This window comes from Diorhabda carinulata, chromosome 2 (genome assembly GCF_026250575.1).
Source record: "Diorhabda carinulata isolate Delta chromosome 2, icDioCari1.1, whole genome shotgun sequence".
Taxonomy (NCBI): domain Eukaryota; kingdom Metazoa; phylum Arthropoda; class Insecta; order Coleoptera; family Chrysomelidae; genus Diorhabda; species Diorhabda carinulata.
The window spans coordinates 11678623-11697875 of NC_079461.1; the positions used below are offsets into that span (position 1 = coordinate 11678623).

At 33.3% G+C, this 19253-nt stretch overlaps 2 protein-coding genes across 4 annotated transcripts in view; both read left to right on the forward strand.

The window, feature by feature from the left end:
- Positions 1–19253, forward strand: part of LOC130903447 (uncharacterized) — a 480490-nt gene that overhangs the window by 55496 nt on the left and 405741 nt on the right. The window lies entirely within an intron of this gene.
- LOC130903444 (adenosine deaminase 2-like) lies at positions 10116–11824 on the forward strand. Its single transcript, XM_057815542.1, has one exon. The coding sequence runs from the start codon at positions 10163–10165 to the stop codon at positions 11648–11650; it is 1488 nt and encodes a 495-aa protein (XP_057671525.1). The 5' UTR covers positions 10116–10162; the 3' UTR covers positions 11651–11824.

The window sequence follows — 19253 nt, forward strand, 5'->3', positions numbered from 1 at the left end:
CCTTAAGTTTAAATAGCGATTATGCAGTTTTCCTAAAAAACGTGGATTTAATATTCTGTTACTGATGATATTTGCTCATACATTCACTTTCTGAAAAGGATGCGTATGTGCCTATTAACTTGTCAGTTTGTGCAATAGTTTAATAAACTTCAGAGCGAAGTAAAATTGCTTCTGTAGCTTTCTTATTTCTATCAAATAATTAGCTACTTTGTTAGAAATATTAGTATGGGATTAATACACGTAAATAAGTAATTCTCAATAACTTCAAATAATATACAACATTATATTGTGAGAAATTATAGTATCAATTGTGTTTAAAATGCAATTCAGTTTCATAATGGAATAGGAATGCATAACGTCGAATCCATGACTAGAAGTATTTCTGGAAGGCTTCTTTCGGAATGGTGCTTCATCCAAATTCTAGATACAAAGAGATCAGCGAATCTCAATCAAAAATCACTTTACACGGATCCGTACAAGATTTTAAAATTTTCGCTATGCTCTCGAGTTGTCAATATATGAGGATGGTTCCATGGAAAAAAATATACGTAATCTCCTTTTAGCTCCTTATACTTTTCCCGGCGATGTTCAATAAGTTCGATACCCTTTTTATAATGAGAATCGCCAAGTTCCTCAAAATAGCCATTAACTGTCGACATCACCTCTTAATTGTTGGAAAATCTTAAACCACCGATCCAGTGTTTAAAGTCTGGAAACAAAAAATGATCCGAGGGAGCTATATCTGGCGAATAGGGTGCAATTAAAACTTTAATTCATTAAATTTGGCGATTGCAATAACGAATGTGTGAGCTGGTACATTATCTTGATGAAACAACACTTTCTTCTTAGCCAAATGCGGCCGTTTTTGCTTAATTTCTTCGCTCTAAAGTTGCAATAAGTTCGCGTAATACTTGCCGTTGATAGTTTTTCCTTTTTCGAAAAGTTGTTTTGATTGTTCTTTTATTTCGGCTATTAAGTAATTGACCCACGTTTCATCCATGGTCATGAAACGGCGTGAAGAATCGGCTTTATTTCTATGAAACATTCGCAAATACTCGATGGAAACGCTGTTTTTGTTCCATTGTGAGCAAACCTGGCACCCAACTTGCGTATAGCTTTCTCATATCCAAATTTTTGGTTGTTATGCGATGTATCGCAATTTTTGAAATGCCCGCTATGGCTGCTATCTCGCGCACTCTCCGTCGACGATCATCCGGTGCCGCTTTGTGGATTTTCTGGTCAGCGCAGGTCTGTTATTCTGCTACCCAATATTTTACTGTTGATAACGAAGAAGCTGTCTCACCAAGAGTAGAATCTTATTCAGATTTTATATTGGTTGGGCTGAGAACTTTGAAATAGAAGTATTATATCACGTAACGATAACCAATGTTATCCATGCTTACAAATTCACGTAAACCGTTCACTATCAATGTCCATCTACTACCACCATCTCTAGGTCAGGCCAGGTACTTCTGGGACCATCCTCGTATGAACAAATTTGTCCATTACATATGGTTTGAGGTAGAAGGATTTCTAGACCATTTCTCATTTATATCTAACTCATTTTCACTTTCAAATCGTCCATACCAGGTGTAACGTCAACATTTTAGAAGGTTCTTTAACAACTTGCATAATGTTCATGTTTGAAGACAGGCACTACAAACATGATTTTACTGAACTATAGTAGCAGAATGACTGACTCAATTTAGAATAGGTTCAAACTTGTGACTTGTCTGGTTGGCTTTAACTTGAATAATACTAGTTGCAAGATATACAAATTTATTTACCTTCTTTTTTTACATCTCATATGTGATCATTTTTTGTGTTGAAAATAACAAAAAAGTCTCTTAGTAATATCAAGACATACACATTCCATAAAATCGTATAAATAGTTTCTGTTACGCCTATGTTTGCCACTGTTCGCAATTATAAGGTATAGCAACCAATACAAAAATGTGCACATGCTTCTGTGCGTTGAATGTGTGCGAGTGTGTATTAGGAAGGTATTTCCTTTTATGTCTATATTTTTTTTTCAACCGCAGAATAGGCATCCGGTCAGGAGCAAAAAGTGTTATATTGTCGGGTTTTTATAAAGAATAAAGTATCTTTTAATAATAATTATGGTGCTTTAATCTAATATTTTCTCAGCTTTTTTTTTCTACGGCAAACCACGATACACATACACATGAAGGCACGCGTCATCTCTTTCGCATTATGTGACGTCACGTTGGAATCAAAATTTGATGTAAAATGTATGCTGCATATATATATATATATATATATATATATATATATATATATATATATATATATATATATATATAAACTACAGACATTCGAAAAACCATCATAATCGTGTTCAGGAGGTCTCAAAACATGGGAAAAATGATGTGCCCCCCATTTTTCTTCTAGTCATTTTCCTTGAAAAATTCGACTAAAAAGGACAATCAAAAATACAAAAATATAATTGAATTAGAAAAAGGGATGAAGAAATTATATAGAAACCAACGACCACACAAATCTTGTTACCTAAAAACCCATACTAAAAAATATGGTAATTAAACTTAAGGCACACGCTTCTAATTTATGTTATGAATCAGTTTGTGCTAATTTTTTGTTGTAAGACAGCGCCGGCGTCTTTATTACCCAGAAATCTTATTTAAAATTCTTCCTTTAGCTACAACGTTACGCCACCCTTCCTTGTCATCCCCTTGATTTGTTAGAATAATTTCTTACTTATCTTTGCTCATATTTTGACGTTAAAAAAGCGAAATTACCTATGAAATATTCATCACCTAAGGTGTGTATACCCATTCGGTGATACACATCTCAGTGTTAATATAGAACGGGTGGCATTCAGGGATGAACTTGAATCTTTTCGAATTCGTCTTCAACAAATTTAGCTTGGAATATTTTGTATTTACTCATTTTTAACATCCACATTAACTTTAAAAAGTATGTTTTTTTCTTAAAATATATTTAGAAACAATCAATTATTTACAAGAATATACGAGGGCTGATCCATTTTCTCTGCCTCTGATCCAGTTACAATAAAAAATTGGTGAATGTATCACTTAATGTATGTAAATGTATCACTTAATTATTTGTAGAAAATCGCGCAATTGTTGTTTAAATTTGGAATTTGTCTGTAACTCATTGGGAAATTTGCATAAGTGGTATAATGATTACTTCTATTTGTGGTTGTTTCCCTCAGAATCCCAAAATAAGGTTAGGGCCACCTTCCCTGACGAAGATTATCAACATTTTCGTGGATGGTAGCTGTTGTGGGTACTCCACTTGCATGTTCGTCTGTTCACGACTGTCTAGCATATTTAATCTCTCGACATCACCTTTTCACTATGTCTTATGGTACTGCAGAGTGCCCTCATGTATCCATCAAAAGTTGCGCCGAGGTTAATTATTCAAGTATTCAATCACCGTTGCTCGATACGATCAATCTTGATTGATAAGAAAATAGATAGAACAAAAAAAGGAAATGAAAACGTACGGTTATTCTATTCTCCTCACTTCAAGATCTTTTGTTAAAAAATATAGTGAAATACTAAAGTTTATAAAAGTCTATCGCATGAAAAAGACTTAGAACTAAACGAATCCAGTGACTCGGGCGTCTGGAGCGTATTAATGAAGAAAGAACAACAAAAAAGATCTATAAAATACGAAGTAAAAGAGAAGACCCCAGAATAAGGAAGCTAGATGTGTTAGAACGGGACTCGAAGAGATTGAAATTTAATATTTAAAAAAATCAATCCGAGAGATCGGGCGGAGTGGAGCTGATTGATATTTGACATCCATTTGACACTTCTTTCTGATGACTGCCTCCTTCTGTAAGTCACTTCGAGTATCTCGTTTTTACTGTTACAGAAATTACAGCTCTTGCTTTCGCGTAGTATGTCATTTCTGATCGTACATATGTTTCGAATATTCTTGATTAGGAACTTAGTACTTGGGTATTCCTTTTTCTTCAGCTGCCATTCCAGGACCTCAGCTGTGGCTTTGTTGCTATTATTATGGAAATCATTACTTATAGTTCTGATGATGATCTGTTAGAAGCTTGTAATATTCTTTGTGTTTGGGGGTCGTCTTCTGATTTCGCGATATGTATTATGTCTTTCACGTCTAATGAACTTGATTCCAATCTACTTCTTTTTGAACACACCACACACACAATATCAAACATAAAAACTACACACACTCTCCGCAGAAAATTTCTAATGAACACGGTACAAAAAGTAGATGTTACTTGTATTGCTAGTCCAGTACTGAAAGTTATTTTTGGGGGTGACCCATCAACCTACCTGTTGTGATCGAGATAAAAATTTAAAATTAATTTTTTATTATGACCAAGGTGTGTCACTCGTTTTTAACAAAAGGGGTTGATGGACGACCCGGCGGGCTAAAATAATAACTCAACTTTTTATATATGGTTATTTTTTATGAATTTTTACAGGGTGAATTGTAGATGTTATTTTGCAAATCCCGGTGTGCTTATTATTTGTAGTAAGTACTGACTATAAAATTCAACCTAAATAAGGGCGTGGGGCCAAAAAATACGTAAAAACTGTTTTATTCAATTATTTACACGTTACTCTATGAAACAATGGTTACTACATCATAATTAAACACAATTTATATAACTGAATCAGCATCCATCAGTCGGCTCGCTCTCCTAATTTTTATTTTCAAATATTGTAATAAATACTGAATATGGCGTTTTCCCAAAACTCTCTTTTTCAATCCTTCATGTATAGCTGCTTCCCAACCTTCAAAATATATACATTAGGAACATTCCTAAACTTCGCAGTACCCGAAATATCCAACCCTGAATAAGCTTTGCATAATAAGTAGTTGCCATATTTGACCAAAACACAAAATTTCCTTCGGGATACTTTTTTTAAGAACTGCTTTAAGATTAGACCCAACACACTCTTTTTCATATATTTTGGCAGTTATAGAATTTCCAAAAGGACAAATTTATGCTGACGAACGAACAGAAGATATCGCTGACTCTACCAAAATTTCGAGTTGAATTTTTTGTGTCTTTTGAAAGACACTTCTGAAATCACTTCCTCGCTTTTCCGACAGTAATAAGTCTTATTATTTGCAGCTTCACACCCATCAAATATAAAATATAACTCGTTGTCGATAATGATTTCCAAACCTTTAGCGGGCGAAAACTCGTTATCACTAAGATTTCTATGTTTTGATTCTCAGAATATTTGAATACCGGAAGTCGATCATCTTTGAAGTATTTTAGTTGAAAAGATCATATCCAAAAATCCAAACGTAAAAATTTTCATGACTTTACTATAAGTATTTTGCCACATACAGATAGTTTTAACTCGTCGTGGGACAGCCTGTATATTGTGTTATTACTGTGCAGTTTATAGGTTAGATATTATCAGTATGTTTAACAGAAAAATAATAAGAAAACTTCATATACAGCTTTTGTTATATATAATTTCATTTGTGACAAATTTCACTTTCCCAATACTTTACCTAGTACCAAGTTTACACAGAACTTTTGATTCTCAATCCCATACGTTTTTAAATCGTCTACAATATTTTTATCTTTTTTAGCAAATACTAATCAAAATGATCATAAAAAATTAATTCAATCTGAGTTACAGTAGCGTCCGCTACTATATGAATACGAGAGGCTAATACGAGATTTGTTCCGAAGTTTCCGACCTAATAAAGAAACAAAACATTTTCTTTCTATTATCATTAAAAATCTCTTTATTCACTTTTTTCCCTGATAACCAATCATTTAAAAGATATACATAGTAATATTTTTGGCCGGTGTTCTGGAGATCATTGGAGAATTTGTGTATGCGAGGCATTATGTAAAAATTTAAAGCGTGTACAATAACTTTGTCCTCGGTATATATTTGTGACTCCCAAAATCTTTCGACTGATCTATCTCTGAAAAGCAACTGAAAAACAGGGTTTCAAAAATCGATCGGGGTTCTAGTTTTCGAGAAGGGTGAGTGTGAGGGTGAGTTTTACTAAGTTGGAATTTCTGGAACCGTTGGCGACATTCATACTGAGTACACTGTTTACACCATCACTACACCAACACTCACCATTACATTGTCTGACGTGCGTTTTTTTAATAAGTTATTTTTTGTGTACTGATTATGTCTTTTGTTTCCATAATCATTTTAATTTTTCTACACAGTCTAATTTTGAGTCTTCACAAGTCCAGAGATGCTTTAACTCTTCCAAATAAAAGTTGCCGAATTTATTCTCAATATAAGCGTTAACGTATGCGAAATATTCGTTATACAAGTAAAACTTTAAGGTTAGGCAACAGGACAAAGTCACTGGGCGCCAGATCGTGAACATACGAGGGATGGCCTACCAATTCGAAGCTCGAGTCATTGCCCTAATGAAAAAGTACTTTTTTTTCTTGAAATGCGGTCGCTTCTTTGCAGTTTCGTAAAGACAATCGAAGAACACAATAAACCGTCACTATCACTTTTCTGACCAATAAAACGGTCTTTGCCTTTTTCGAAGAAGTTTATGCCTTAGGAATCCATTATCTTGTCTGCTTTTTTATTTAAAAGGTGTAGTGGTGAATCTAGAATTCATCGACTACAATCGACACCAAAATTTCGATTAATTCTGCTCTAACTGCATCAATAAGGCCTGAGAAATGTTCATTCGATTGTACTTTAGGTCCAAAGTAAGCAAATTCTGCACCCAACTCGTGGATAGCTTATGCATGCATAATTCTTCATTATACCGATAGCTTCTTCTACTCTAACCTTAATCCGACGGTTGTCCAGACTTTTGTGATGATATCGCAGGTTATCGCAGTTTTTGGCCTTTCCGATGCTCGTCGTCATTAAAACTGATAATCCCACGTTTCAATTCAGCTGCTCAAAATTCTACAATTACAAATGATGGCACAGAGACTCCGTACACAGTGTCTAACTCCTCTTTAATTTGTTTAGACATATTGCCTTTCAAAATCAAATTTATTTAATGTTAGTTCTATACTCATTTCTTTCCATTTTTATCAAAAATATTCACAAAGACTCACTTATAAGATTGTCGAAAAAAAAAAAACTGAGCGCCCAAGTGTGTTAAATATCACCCTAATTTTCAATATATGGCGTTTAATTCTCAATCCCATTCAATTTTATATCGGGGTAATATTTTCATGTTGATTATCAAATATTAATTTGATGGTATCAGAATAATGAGTAAAAAAATTAATATAATCTATTACTCCTACTGAGCGTTGCTGAGTCAGATAAGTTTATTATATATATAAATATAATATTTCTTATTACTATCTTATTCTTTATGGAGAAATATATTCCCAATTTTCAGGCACACACACTTTTTTGTTAATCAATTCCATCTGGGTGCTTATTTGTCAAAACAATCTTAGGCTGAAATAAGGACCCTTTTTTTAAACCCATCATATGCTTCAGTTTTTTTCATCCTTTTTTTTGTGAAATCTCATTTTACTCTTATCGCTGTCTATGTAAAAAATGAAATTTTTTGTCAGTTGTGACAAATTTTGAAGCTAGAAGCGGAAAACGCCGTCTTTCTAAATTTATATACTCTCCCTAACTATGTCATAATAATCGTCTGAAATAATTTAGTTCATTCATAAATTTTCCTTTTTGTTTTTTTAAGAATATCATAAAAATTCCATCGTGGATACATTTTAGTATAATTTTTACATTGAGATATAGTATGCACTATGCAATTTTCATGAAATAATGGTTATACACGTAAACCAAGAGAGCACATTATCACCATTATAATAAACTACTTTTTCTTTAATCAAAAAAAGATGATCCCGTTTCTAGTATATATGACTGAAAAAATATTTGGGGTTTGTTCAGTGAAAAATTTTCGTAACGTCATCCGTATTCAAGATAAAGAGCGTTGAAGCAAAATTTCAAGTGAACTCGAGCATCATATAATTTTACATTAAAAAGGTACTCTTAACAAAACTCGATACTGTGTACCGTTTTCGGAATATTTTGATTTGAAAATTATGAAGTAATTCCAATTCTTGAGATGAATTTACCTCTGTAGCATAAACTTTTTATTTAAAATACGACCAAACTGTCTAATCCAAAGAATTAAAATCGCATGACCGAGGAGGCCAATGAATCGGAGCTTCTGCACCTCTACCAATCAATCGATTCGGAAAATAATTACTCAACCAATTATGATACCTTCTATCAAAATGCGGTGGAGCTCAATCGTGCATAAAAATAGAAATCTTCGCTCGTAATATTTAGTACCTTTTTGGTGTAAAATTAAATGATGTTTAAGTTCAATTGAAATTATGCTTAGTAAATCTATTATTGAAGAAGTTATGGTCAATACTACTTGGTACGAACCGTGTAACAACCTCCCTTCATGAGAGTCAGACATAAAAACAAATTCATTGGATGTATCAGCTTCTAAAACATATTCGTATAAAATTTCAATAGAATGTTGCCAGTAGTTGTGGCAAAATTGTAAAAAATGTGTAAAATTTATTTTTCTTCAATGCCCTTTATCTTGAATACGGATGGTATTACGAAAATTTTTCACTGAACAAACCCCATAATATTTTTCAGTTTTCTACGTATCCTAGAGACGGGATTACCTTTTTTTGAAAAAACTGTATATACCAGATAAAATGCTCTATCATTTGACCAAGTTGCCATTCCCTAAAACAATATTCATGTATTAACTTCGATTTTTTAAATAAATAATAAATAAAAAATAACTAGTTGTCATATTTCGTTTTTATTGTGATATTTCATTACTAACTATTTCATTGACTTTACATACGGTAGAGGTTCTTTTCATATCTCATTATTGTCATTAAATCTAAATAATGCATCTGAATCTCGACTAATAGCTTTATCTATAAATTGTATGAAGAGTAAATACGTGATCTTGTACACTTCTATATTTGCGGTATCCGCTTTTTGCATCATTTAGTATATTTTCTACTTTTGGTCTTTAATTGTTTTCTAGAATTTTTTCGTACACTTTTAACGATATATATAATAAAGCTTATGTTCTGTAGTTGTTATATCTCCTGACCTAAAAATGGGTAGTAACCAGGTAGTACTAGAAGCTTTTAGGTATTATTTTGTCCCAGTAGCTTTTCCATTTTATCGCCAAGTAAGTTTTTCTTTATTATCCGTTATCCGTTCTTCGTTTTCATCGTGGTCCTCTTTAATATTTATGCTATAATTTTCTTTATCCTGTTTATTATTATCTTTTTCCTATCAGTAATTGCATAAAATACAATTTCCCAGCTTCCCATTTATTTTTGTCACCTCTGTTCACACTCTACTATTTCCATCTTCAAAATGCTCAAAGATATAATTGTTTCTTGTAACAATTTCTGGTTTAGTCTATGCAACTTTCAACTTTCTTTGCTTCAGTTACCATGTATTCTACTTTGGTTTTCTATTCTTCGCATTTTTTTATAGTTTTCTATTTTCCAGATATCGTTTTCATGTGCCTTTTTTCTTTCTTTATTTGGATATACCACCATGGTGTCATTTTTTGTTGGTAATTGTTCTACATATTCCTCATACTTCCATTTTCACATCCTTATTGGGTCTGACAAAAGTACAATAAGACGTGGCGTGTAAACACTTATATACAAGGGGTTTGCACATGCACTGCAATCGGATATATCGATATCTCTACTTTAGTTAGAGTTAGGCTAGACATGTGTGTTACCGCTCTTCATATAATACCCATGTGTTGATGAAGGCTACGATTTGAGACGAGGAGGTTATTACTCACACAATTTGATGTAATTCTCTTTTTTTTGCTCCATTCTATTCATAAAAATGGTCAAAACAAGACTTCTAATTCTAAAGAAATCGTAATTCAACGATAGAAACATACAAACGTTGTTTGATATCTGTAGCGTTATTCCAGTTCTTATACAATATAACTTATATAGATTTGTTATTTTCGGTTAGTTTCTAAATCAATACAATACATCAAAGAACACACATTTTTGTGATTGGATTTTCTAAAAGAACTGTTTCTATATCCAATCACCCGTTAACATCGGTGATCTGTCATCCTGACAAAACGTTTTAGGTTAAGTTGTAAAATGTAATTCACCTTATAAATTCCAGTATGTTAATTTGATATGAACCCTATTGAAGCAGCTAAAACATCAAAACTCGAATACGTGGTTACTAGAAATGCCCTACTTGAAGAAGATAGAGATTACGCCATAGGTTCAGACGTAAAACTCAATGAAAAAGAACAAGCTGTTAATAAATACCTCATGAAATACAAATATGAAGAGCTAGATGAAGGATTTGTAAAACCAGAAAATTTTTTGGCAAGCAATCATTTTTTCAAAGTTAAAGATAAAATAGATAAATCGAAAGTCTTTGAATTTATTAAAAAACTACCAAAAGGGGCATCTTTACATTCACATGATACTGCTATGGCATCTGGAGAGTTCCTTTATCAACTTACATTTAAAGATAACTTATACTGTCTCGTTGAAGGAGGTACGCTAAAACTACAATTTTTTAGAGATTGTCAATGTAAAGGAAGCTGGAAACTTTTGAGTGACCTAAGGAAGGATCCCGATTTTGAACGTTTTTTAAAAAATAAATTAACATTAATTTGTAGTTATCCAGAAATTGAGTATCCAGACTTGAATTCTGCTTGGACAGACTTTCAAAATCTGTTTATCAACTTGGAAAAACTTATAACTTACAAACCTGTATTTCAAGAGTATTTTTATCAATCTTTAAAAGAAACTTACGAAGAAAATGTGAAGTACATAGAATTTCGAGGCTATCTGCCTATAGTTTATGAGTTAGATGGAAGAGAATACGGTCCAGTAGAAGTAGTTGGTCTCTACGATGAAACTTTGAAACAATTTAAAAAAGATTTCCCCGATTTTATAGACTGCAAGTTCATTTTTGCTCCCCATAGATTAGTTAATAATGAAGTTATGAATGATTATGTGCGAATTTATAAAGACATAAAAAAAGCTTACCCTGAGCTAGTTATTGGTTTTGATTTAGTTGGACAAGAAGATCTAGGTGAACCTTTACTAAATTTTACAACTCAACTTTTAGAACTCAAAAACTTTGGTTGTAAGTTTTTCTTTCATGCCGGGGAAACAAATTGGAATGGTCAATCTTCCGATTTGAATTTATTTGACGCTATTTTATTGGATTCTATAAGACTGGGTCACGCGATTGCATTGTTAAAACATCCAGCTGCAGCTAAATTAGTTAAAGAGAAAGGAATAGCTATAGAAATTTGTCCCATATCAAACCAAGTATTGAAACTTATTTCAGATCTGAGAAATCATCCAGCGTCCATAATGATAGCAAATAATTATCCCGTTGTTGTATCTTCTGACGATCCCTCATTTTGGGGTGCCAAAGGGATTAGTTACGACTGGTATGTTACCTTTATGGCTATCAGTCATAGAGATAGTGACCTTAGACTATTGAAAAAACTTGCTTTGAATGCTCTAGATTATAGTGGCTTAGAGAAAGAAGAAAAGGAATTGGCTAAGCTTCATTGGGAAGCTGATTGGGAAGCTTTTATTCGATCTGTGTATTATGAATATAGTAATGACGAAAAGTGTATGTGTAACAAGTAAATTAATTTCATATATTTTTAAGCTCGCTCAATCGCTCAACATCAAATACATTAAATGCAATAAATTAAATGAAAATAATTGTTATCTTTTTCACTTCTTGCCTTTGTTCTTGCCTCTTATAGTTTCTTTTTATGAATAAGAATGTGTTATAATAATAAAGCATTCGTAATTCCAGTTTCTGTGTCAGTGTCATGACATGATTTTATCAGACCGTCGAATTGGGTTAAAACCAATATCTGAAGCACTGAATATTTCATACGAACGCGTCCATCATATAGTTCACGTCAATTTGGACGTGAGAAAAATTGCTGCAAAATGGATTCCCAGATGTTTGAATGTTGACCAAAAACGTGCAAGGGTAGAAGCATCGCGTTCGATCTGTGCTCGATTTGAAAACGATGAAGACTTCTTAAACCGAATTGTTACTATGGATGAGACTTGTGTACATTTCTACAATCCAGAAACAAAGCAACAATCGAAGGAATGGCGACACTCTGGTTCTCCAAGGCCTAAGAAGTTTCGTGTCCAAAAATCTGCTGGAAAGCTCTTGCTTCAGTTTTTTGGGATTGCCATGGAGTATTCATGATTGATTTTTTGGATAAGGGACAATAACTGGAGATTACTATTTTACATTACTGACCACTCTACGGGAAAAAATTAAAAAGAAAAAACGCGGGAAGCTGTCCAAAGATGTTTTGTTTTCGCAGGACAACGCTCCTTCACACAAATCTCATGTTGCCATGCCGTGATTTAGGGTTTAAATTACTAGAACACCCTGTTATTCACTAGATTTGGCTTCGTCTGACTATCATCTTTTACCTCAACTAAAAAAAAAGTTTAAAAGGTCGTAAATTTTCTTCCAACGAGGAGGTAATAAAAGCCGTGAAGGTCAGGTTTGCAGAGCAAGAAAAGGTCTAGCGACGTTGCAGGTTTGCTGTAATAAATCTATCCAATTAAGAGCAGAATATGTTGAGTAATAAAATATTTTGATATGAAATTTTGTTCTGGTTCTATAGTAGGCTAAGAATTTTTCACTATATCCTCGTCATAATTTAATAGGTACATACTTTTTTGATAATAACCTGAATATTTGCATGGCTACCCTGAATTAAATAAAATGGATTCATTTTTTTGGGCATATCTTTGATTTTCGGTATATGCAACACCGGTAAACATGAGGAACGACATGGTCGATACAATAAACTTGCATTGTGACGCTATAGGCAGAATCTTGGAATGCTCTTTCAAGTTCAAAGAAATATCCTCCGTAGACTCCGGAAGTATGTAGAAATGCAAAGTGCCCACTTCTAACATTTATTATATTTTTTTTTGCTAGGAGCTAGGGTAACCAAGAAAATTTTTCTACATTTCAAATGTTTTCCTTATGTAAGTAACATGATGTGCGTCAATATGCAATTCAATTAGAAATGTTCGATTTAAGGATGGTTCCAGAAGTACCTGGCCTGACCTAAAGATGACGATAGTTGCTTGAAAAATACCACTGTATTAGGAAGTACACAATGTATACAGCATATAAGTTTGAATACCCAACTTGCAACTATCAATAGTGAACGTTTTCAGTGAATTTGTATACATGGACGTCATTATGTAATACGATACTTTTATTTGGAAGATATTAGCCCAACCAATATAAAATCTGAACTAGATTTACTACAAATTTACCACAAATCGGTACTCGATTATCGTCGAATGAAAGTTCGCGAGTTAGCAGACATAGTAGGCATTTCAAAAAGTGTGGTACATCGCATACTAACTGAAAAATTGGACATGAGAAAGCTGTGCGCAAGATGGAAGCTGCGTTTGCTCACACTGGAACAAAAACAGTGCCGTGAAGATGTTTCCATCGAGTGTTTGGCAATGTGCCACAGAAATAAACCCGAATTTTTGCGCTGGTTCATAACTATTGGTGAAACGTGGGTCCATCACTTCAAATCCGAAACAAAGGAACAGTCAAACAATGGTCTGAAAAGGGAGAACCGGTTCCAAAGAAGGCAAATACCGTTTCATCCTGAGCAAAGTCATGGCGTTTGAATTACTACCTTATGAACCCTACACGCTAGATTGAGTCCCCTCGGATTATTTTCTCTTTTCATAGAAAATGGTTCGGTGGTCAAAGATATTCCAACACGAAGAGGTGAACTCGGCAGTTAACAGCTATTTTGAAGAGATTGACGATTCTTATTATAAAAAGGAAACCTGATCATCGCTGGGAAAAGTGTATGGAGCTAACAGGAGATTACGTTGAAAATAGATATATTTTTTCAAAATTTTTATGCTTTCTTTACCAGTTTATCATTATTTGCCTTCGTCTTCTATTCCTCTGCCGATGCCTAGTTATTATATTCGAACTGAATGCCCTAAACGGGTTGAAAACAATATTTTGCTATATGTGATTCTGATTCATCAAATATCTTATCGGCAACATTCCATTTAATTTTGGAAGTATAATCTGTATATTTTTTGCCATTTTATTTTTTCATATGTAACGCCAAGTCTTTCACGATTTATGCCAGTTTTTATCAAAAACTTATACCCTTGTTTGCAAAAAAATCTCAAAACATAATCGTGATTTGAAACAGTATTCTTTGGAGTAGCTTCTGTGGTTTCTTCCTCTATTTTATGTATAGTTTGTACGCTAACCCAATGAAAAGTGATTAACAATTCTTGACAGTTAAAGGTTTTAAAATGATAGAAGTTTAAAAAAAAGTTTCTTGTATTGATATGAAATCTTCAATTGACTATTTTGTCTACTGTCAGAAATCCATTTCGATCTTCCGATAACAATAAAATTTTTACGAAACTTCGCCCCTATTGGGGGAACTTTAACATATGTATTCATAATATTCTATGTAACATATCTGCATCCTCACAAAATGAGTCTATACACAATTTTCATAATATTATTAATATCCTTGTGAAAACTAACCATATCAGATATTTTTAAACGCAAATGACGTTTATTAGGACTCCGAAGTACCTCATTAACACCACAGTATCTAAAAACGAACCCAAATTGATGCTTGTCTGGGTAGATTGAAAAATCCATAACCGATAAAAACTCTTAATCTCCTCATAAAAAGAGAGGTCTAACAAGAGCACGTGTCACTTTTTTGTTGAAATGTAATAGACCCCAAAGGGTCATCACTTAACGCCATCTTTTTTCCTGTCTATATTTAACTCATACTCCTATAAGCAGTTTAAAAGAAGAGATAAAAACGCCTTATGTCAATAGATTTATTGTATGTGCAAATGACATGCCAATACGCAATTAATTGTTTAAATATAAAACATGGCAATAGGAATTAAGTTTACTCACAGAAATTCATTAAAATTTTCTATCAAATATACATTTAATAGATATTTATTTCAATTTATTTATTTGAAATAGATTTATTCAATAAAAAAAAAGTTCAAGAATATAATAATAAATGAAAATTTTAAAATATTGAGAGGACATGAGTCGAAGAAGTTTAATTGACATTGTAAAGAAAATATTATGATAATTGCCGATTTGGGAAAAGTTAGGAAAAATATTTTGATATTTGAATACTGTTAGCAAATAAAATTAGATTGGAAAGATCATAATGGAAAAAGTGGAATTACTATATAGGAGAGAAAAATGAGAATGAGAAAACCGCCAAAGAAATATCAATTGAGGAGGCAAAGTAAGCATCGACTCTCCTGAATTGAGGATGTTCAAGGCGATATGTTGCTGATTTGTTAGGAAGACATAATTCCAGCATCAGTCGCATAATGAGGCGACATGATGAACCTTTACACTAATCAAATACAACTTGCTCTCAGAAACATGAGAGTCAACACCAATTTGCTTAAAAATGAATTACCAGTTATCCGAAATATCGTCGCGAACGAAATTAAATTAAATATTGCAAGACTGCAATAGACTGCATCAGAATTGTACCATCAATGAATGGAAATGGGTTCTGTTCTTCGATGAAACTAGTCTTAGCCTTAAAGCTCCAGATAGACGTGAGCGTGTCTGGAGAAAGGTTTGCCGGCTGTAATATCTCTCCTAAAGTGCCTTTTATTGGTGGCTCTGAAATGTGGTGAGGAGGAATTTGCTTCGATGCTTGTATGGAGTTGGTCCCTATACGTACGAGGTCGATGAATGTCTAATATTACTTAGACAACATTATTGTCGAACATGTAATGCCTTTTGCTGCGTTTGCTGGGCTTAATTTTTTTATCCATTTAGGACAACACTCGTCACCACGTGGCTAGACAGGTTATTGGCTATTTACAAGATATCAATATCCCTTTATTAGAGGGGCCACCTAACTATCTCAGAAAGAGGATTCGAAGTCTTAGACCCCCTGTTTCTAATCACAACCAACTCATAGAGGTCGCTATTGAAGAATGGGAGAATATACCGCAAGCTTTTGTTGAACATTTAATATCAAGCATACCGCGACGCTTGAATGCGGTGGTAAGAAGTAGACAGAACTTGCCCCATATGCATTTTTTCTCTTTTACTGATTTTTTTTTCAATTTGGAGGTATCATAGCTTATTCATGTATATCCAGCAAAAACAAACTTTTATGAAAAAAATAAGGCGATTAAGGTTATGTTAAGGTCATATTCAACTAATTTCGAAATGATTATTTCGATTTAACTTATTTTATTTTATGTTTATATTGTAAACATTCAGTTTAATTTTGTCTCGTTTATTATAAATCGAATAATATAATTCTAAGTCTTGAATTGAAGAAATGAAACAAACATCTGAATAAGTAATTTCCTTCGCCAATGACTGGAATAAATTTTTTGTTCGTTCATCCTTATGTATCATAATAGTTATTTGTATGCCAAGGACTGAAAGTGCTACTTTGGTGAACGAGTTTATTTTTTTTTCTTTGGTTAAAGTTTTTGATTTTTTGCAGTGTACTCTTTGTTTTATTTCTTCAGGAAATTGATGAGTTTTGGATATTTGTTGATGTGAACATCTTGTTTTATTGCGAGAGTACTTTTAATCATCAAGAATGTAGACCATAAAGTAGGACTTTTCCAGATTTTAGATTTTTCTGTAAAATAATCGAGCACATGTTTTCCGTTGGGTTTTTCGCCTTTTTCTGGTGACACCACTTCATAAAGAGCTCGTACTGTTTTTCGTACTTTGCACGAGATTGATCCGGCAACGGCCGCATTGCTTTCTTCGGTGATGTTTTCTTTTTCATCATCATTCATTGTTATTCATTAATTTAGACAAAATTTCGGATAAAACAAATAATTTCAGAAAATTAAAAATTTAAGGTTATGCAAAACTGTCAAAATTGAAGTGGCTAGAGTCACATTTAAGAAAGTTAGAGTTGTCTACTCCAGAGCGTCCCGAAAGTGTTTTGCAGTACGGAACTGTCACTTTCACCACATGGAACATTCATAACACAACTTTCGGTATGTAAATGAATACAGAACGAACAACTTTCAAATGTTTCAGTAAATATGAGAACACTAGTTCGAAAACTGGCTATGATAAACTGAGACTTATTTGCACTACTACGCAAGATCTTACAAGTCTGAACTAGTCCTAAATTCTATATGAAATGAATAATAGAAATACCGCAAAACCTATATTGATGAAGTGACAATATTTTCGGCATCTCTCTTAACAAGTCTGTTAACTCTCCTGCCAAAACTCGTATAGTGTCCCATAATAAGTTTCATTTAAAAAAATTCGAACAAACAAAAAAATTTCATAAAACCGTTTCAAACCAATATTTGACATATTTGAAATAGAATCTGAAATTTTATTATATCAATTGAAATATACAGATCAGCCGTGCACAATATTGAAAAAATCATAATACATTTCACAATGTGATTTTCAAAATTATTCTAATTTTTCTGAAAAGTTTCCAACCTTGTCCTAAAGATGTTAGCACTTATCAATATAAGTTGTGCACGCGTTGCAAAATGCTAACTAAACTTTCAGCCATTTTAGACGCTTAGTTTCTGTTTGACAATTCATTTATTAACGATCGTATAATTTTGAGCAACTTAATTCAAACTTACCTGTATTAGCTTGACTGCCGACAAGCGTTGGGGACGGCCAAAAACTACAACAACCAGTGATATCATCTAAAAGTTAATTAAATGGTAGTGGACGACTGTCGGATAGTTACAGAGGTAGAAGAGGTTATCGACATCAAAAAAATACATTTACCATCCTCTGATGGAAGAATTATGCAGGCGCTGAAATCTTTACCCGCTACTACACACCAGAAATGAAAGCACAATGAAAATAGTGGATTGTAAATGGCGAATCTGCTTCGAAAGGTGGTGGTAACTGTTTTTTGGGATAGCCATGGAATTAGCTCAATCCCAATTTTCGAAAAAGAGATTACTACATCATCATTTGATAAGGTAAAACCCTCTCATACTTCGGTGATCGCCATGACTAAAATTCACGAAAATTGCACTTCGAATTGGATGACTTTCCAACGTATTCACTAGGTCTGACATCCAGCAATTTTTCCTTTTCCCTAATCTTGAAAACTCACTTGCAAGGGAGAAATTTTTATCAAACGAAGAAGCTATCGCATCCGTAAACGCCTATTTTGAGGAGAAAGGCGGCAACTTGGAAGGGTTAAAAAGCTAAGAGCATCTTTAGAATGAGTGTTAAAACTTAGGAGACTATGTTAAAAAATAGTATTATTATGGAATAAAGACTTATTTTTCTGTTAGGTCGGAAACTTTTTAGTAAAGGTATATTTTAATACAAAGCTAACGTGTAATAGTTTATGTATATGTTAGCGAAATAAATGTACTGAACATACTCTTTACGCTACCACTACATCAACACTCACAATTTCAACTGAACGTCTCTGAAGACGGCTATCGAAACGGGCATCAGACGGTGCAATTCCGAGTGTTGGTAGCGTAAACAGTATGTTCATTGTGAATATCACTAACGCCAACAGAAATTCCCCAGATAGAATCCCACGATTATTTTGATTTTTGACGTGTTCGTAAAACCCTATACATAGTAGACGATTGAGAGTGAATTAAATACTTGTAATTCGATGTGACGGTTATTTTAAGTTGAAAACGTTATTTTGAATAGAAATATTTTTACAATGACCCTCGTATATACTTACCACATCAAAAACTGTTACAATTCTAATTTACTGTTCGCCTTTTTAGCCTTAAAATGACAGACAAAGGTTATTTTTTCAACGTAAAATGTTTTAAAAAAACAAAAATTAAATATATATATATATATAACAAAAAATCTTAAAGATGTGTTGATGAGTTTCGGTTTACAGACATGCCACCAGTCGCAGTAAGCCCCGTGCCGTCTTCAGAAGGGTAGGAGGGTGTCCAAGGTGTTTAGGGGGATAAGATCCACGAGGCAATATGCGGATGTACACCGGCGAGCAGCTGCTAGATAAGGGTGCAGTTCAGGTTTCTTTCGAGGGGGCGGATCTTTATGAAATTTGTGGGGTGGCGGTTATCAAGTGATATCTTAAGCCATGATGAGATATACCGAGTGTTATATTTTCATTTTTTTTATTTATGTTGTTAATCACAACAGGTGTTAGTCGAGAGTTTTTAAAGAAAGGAC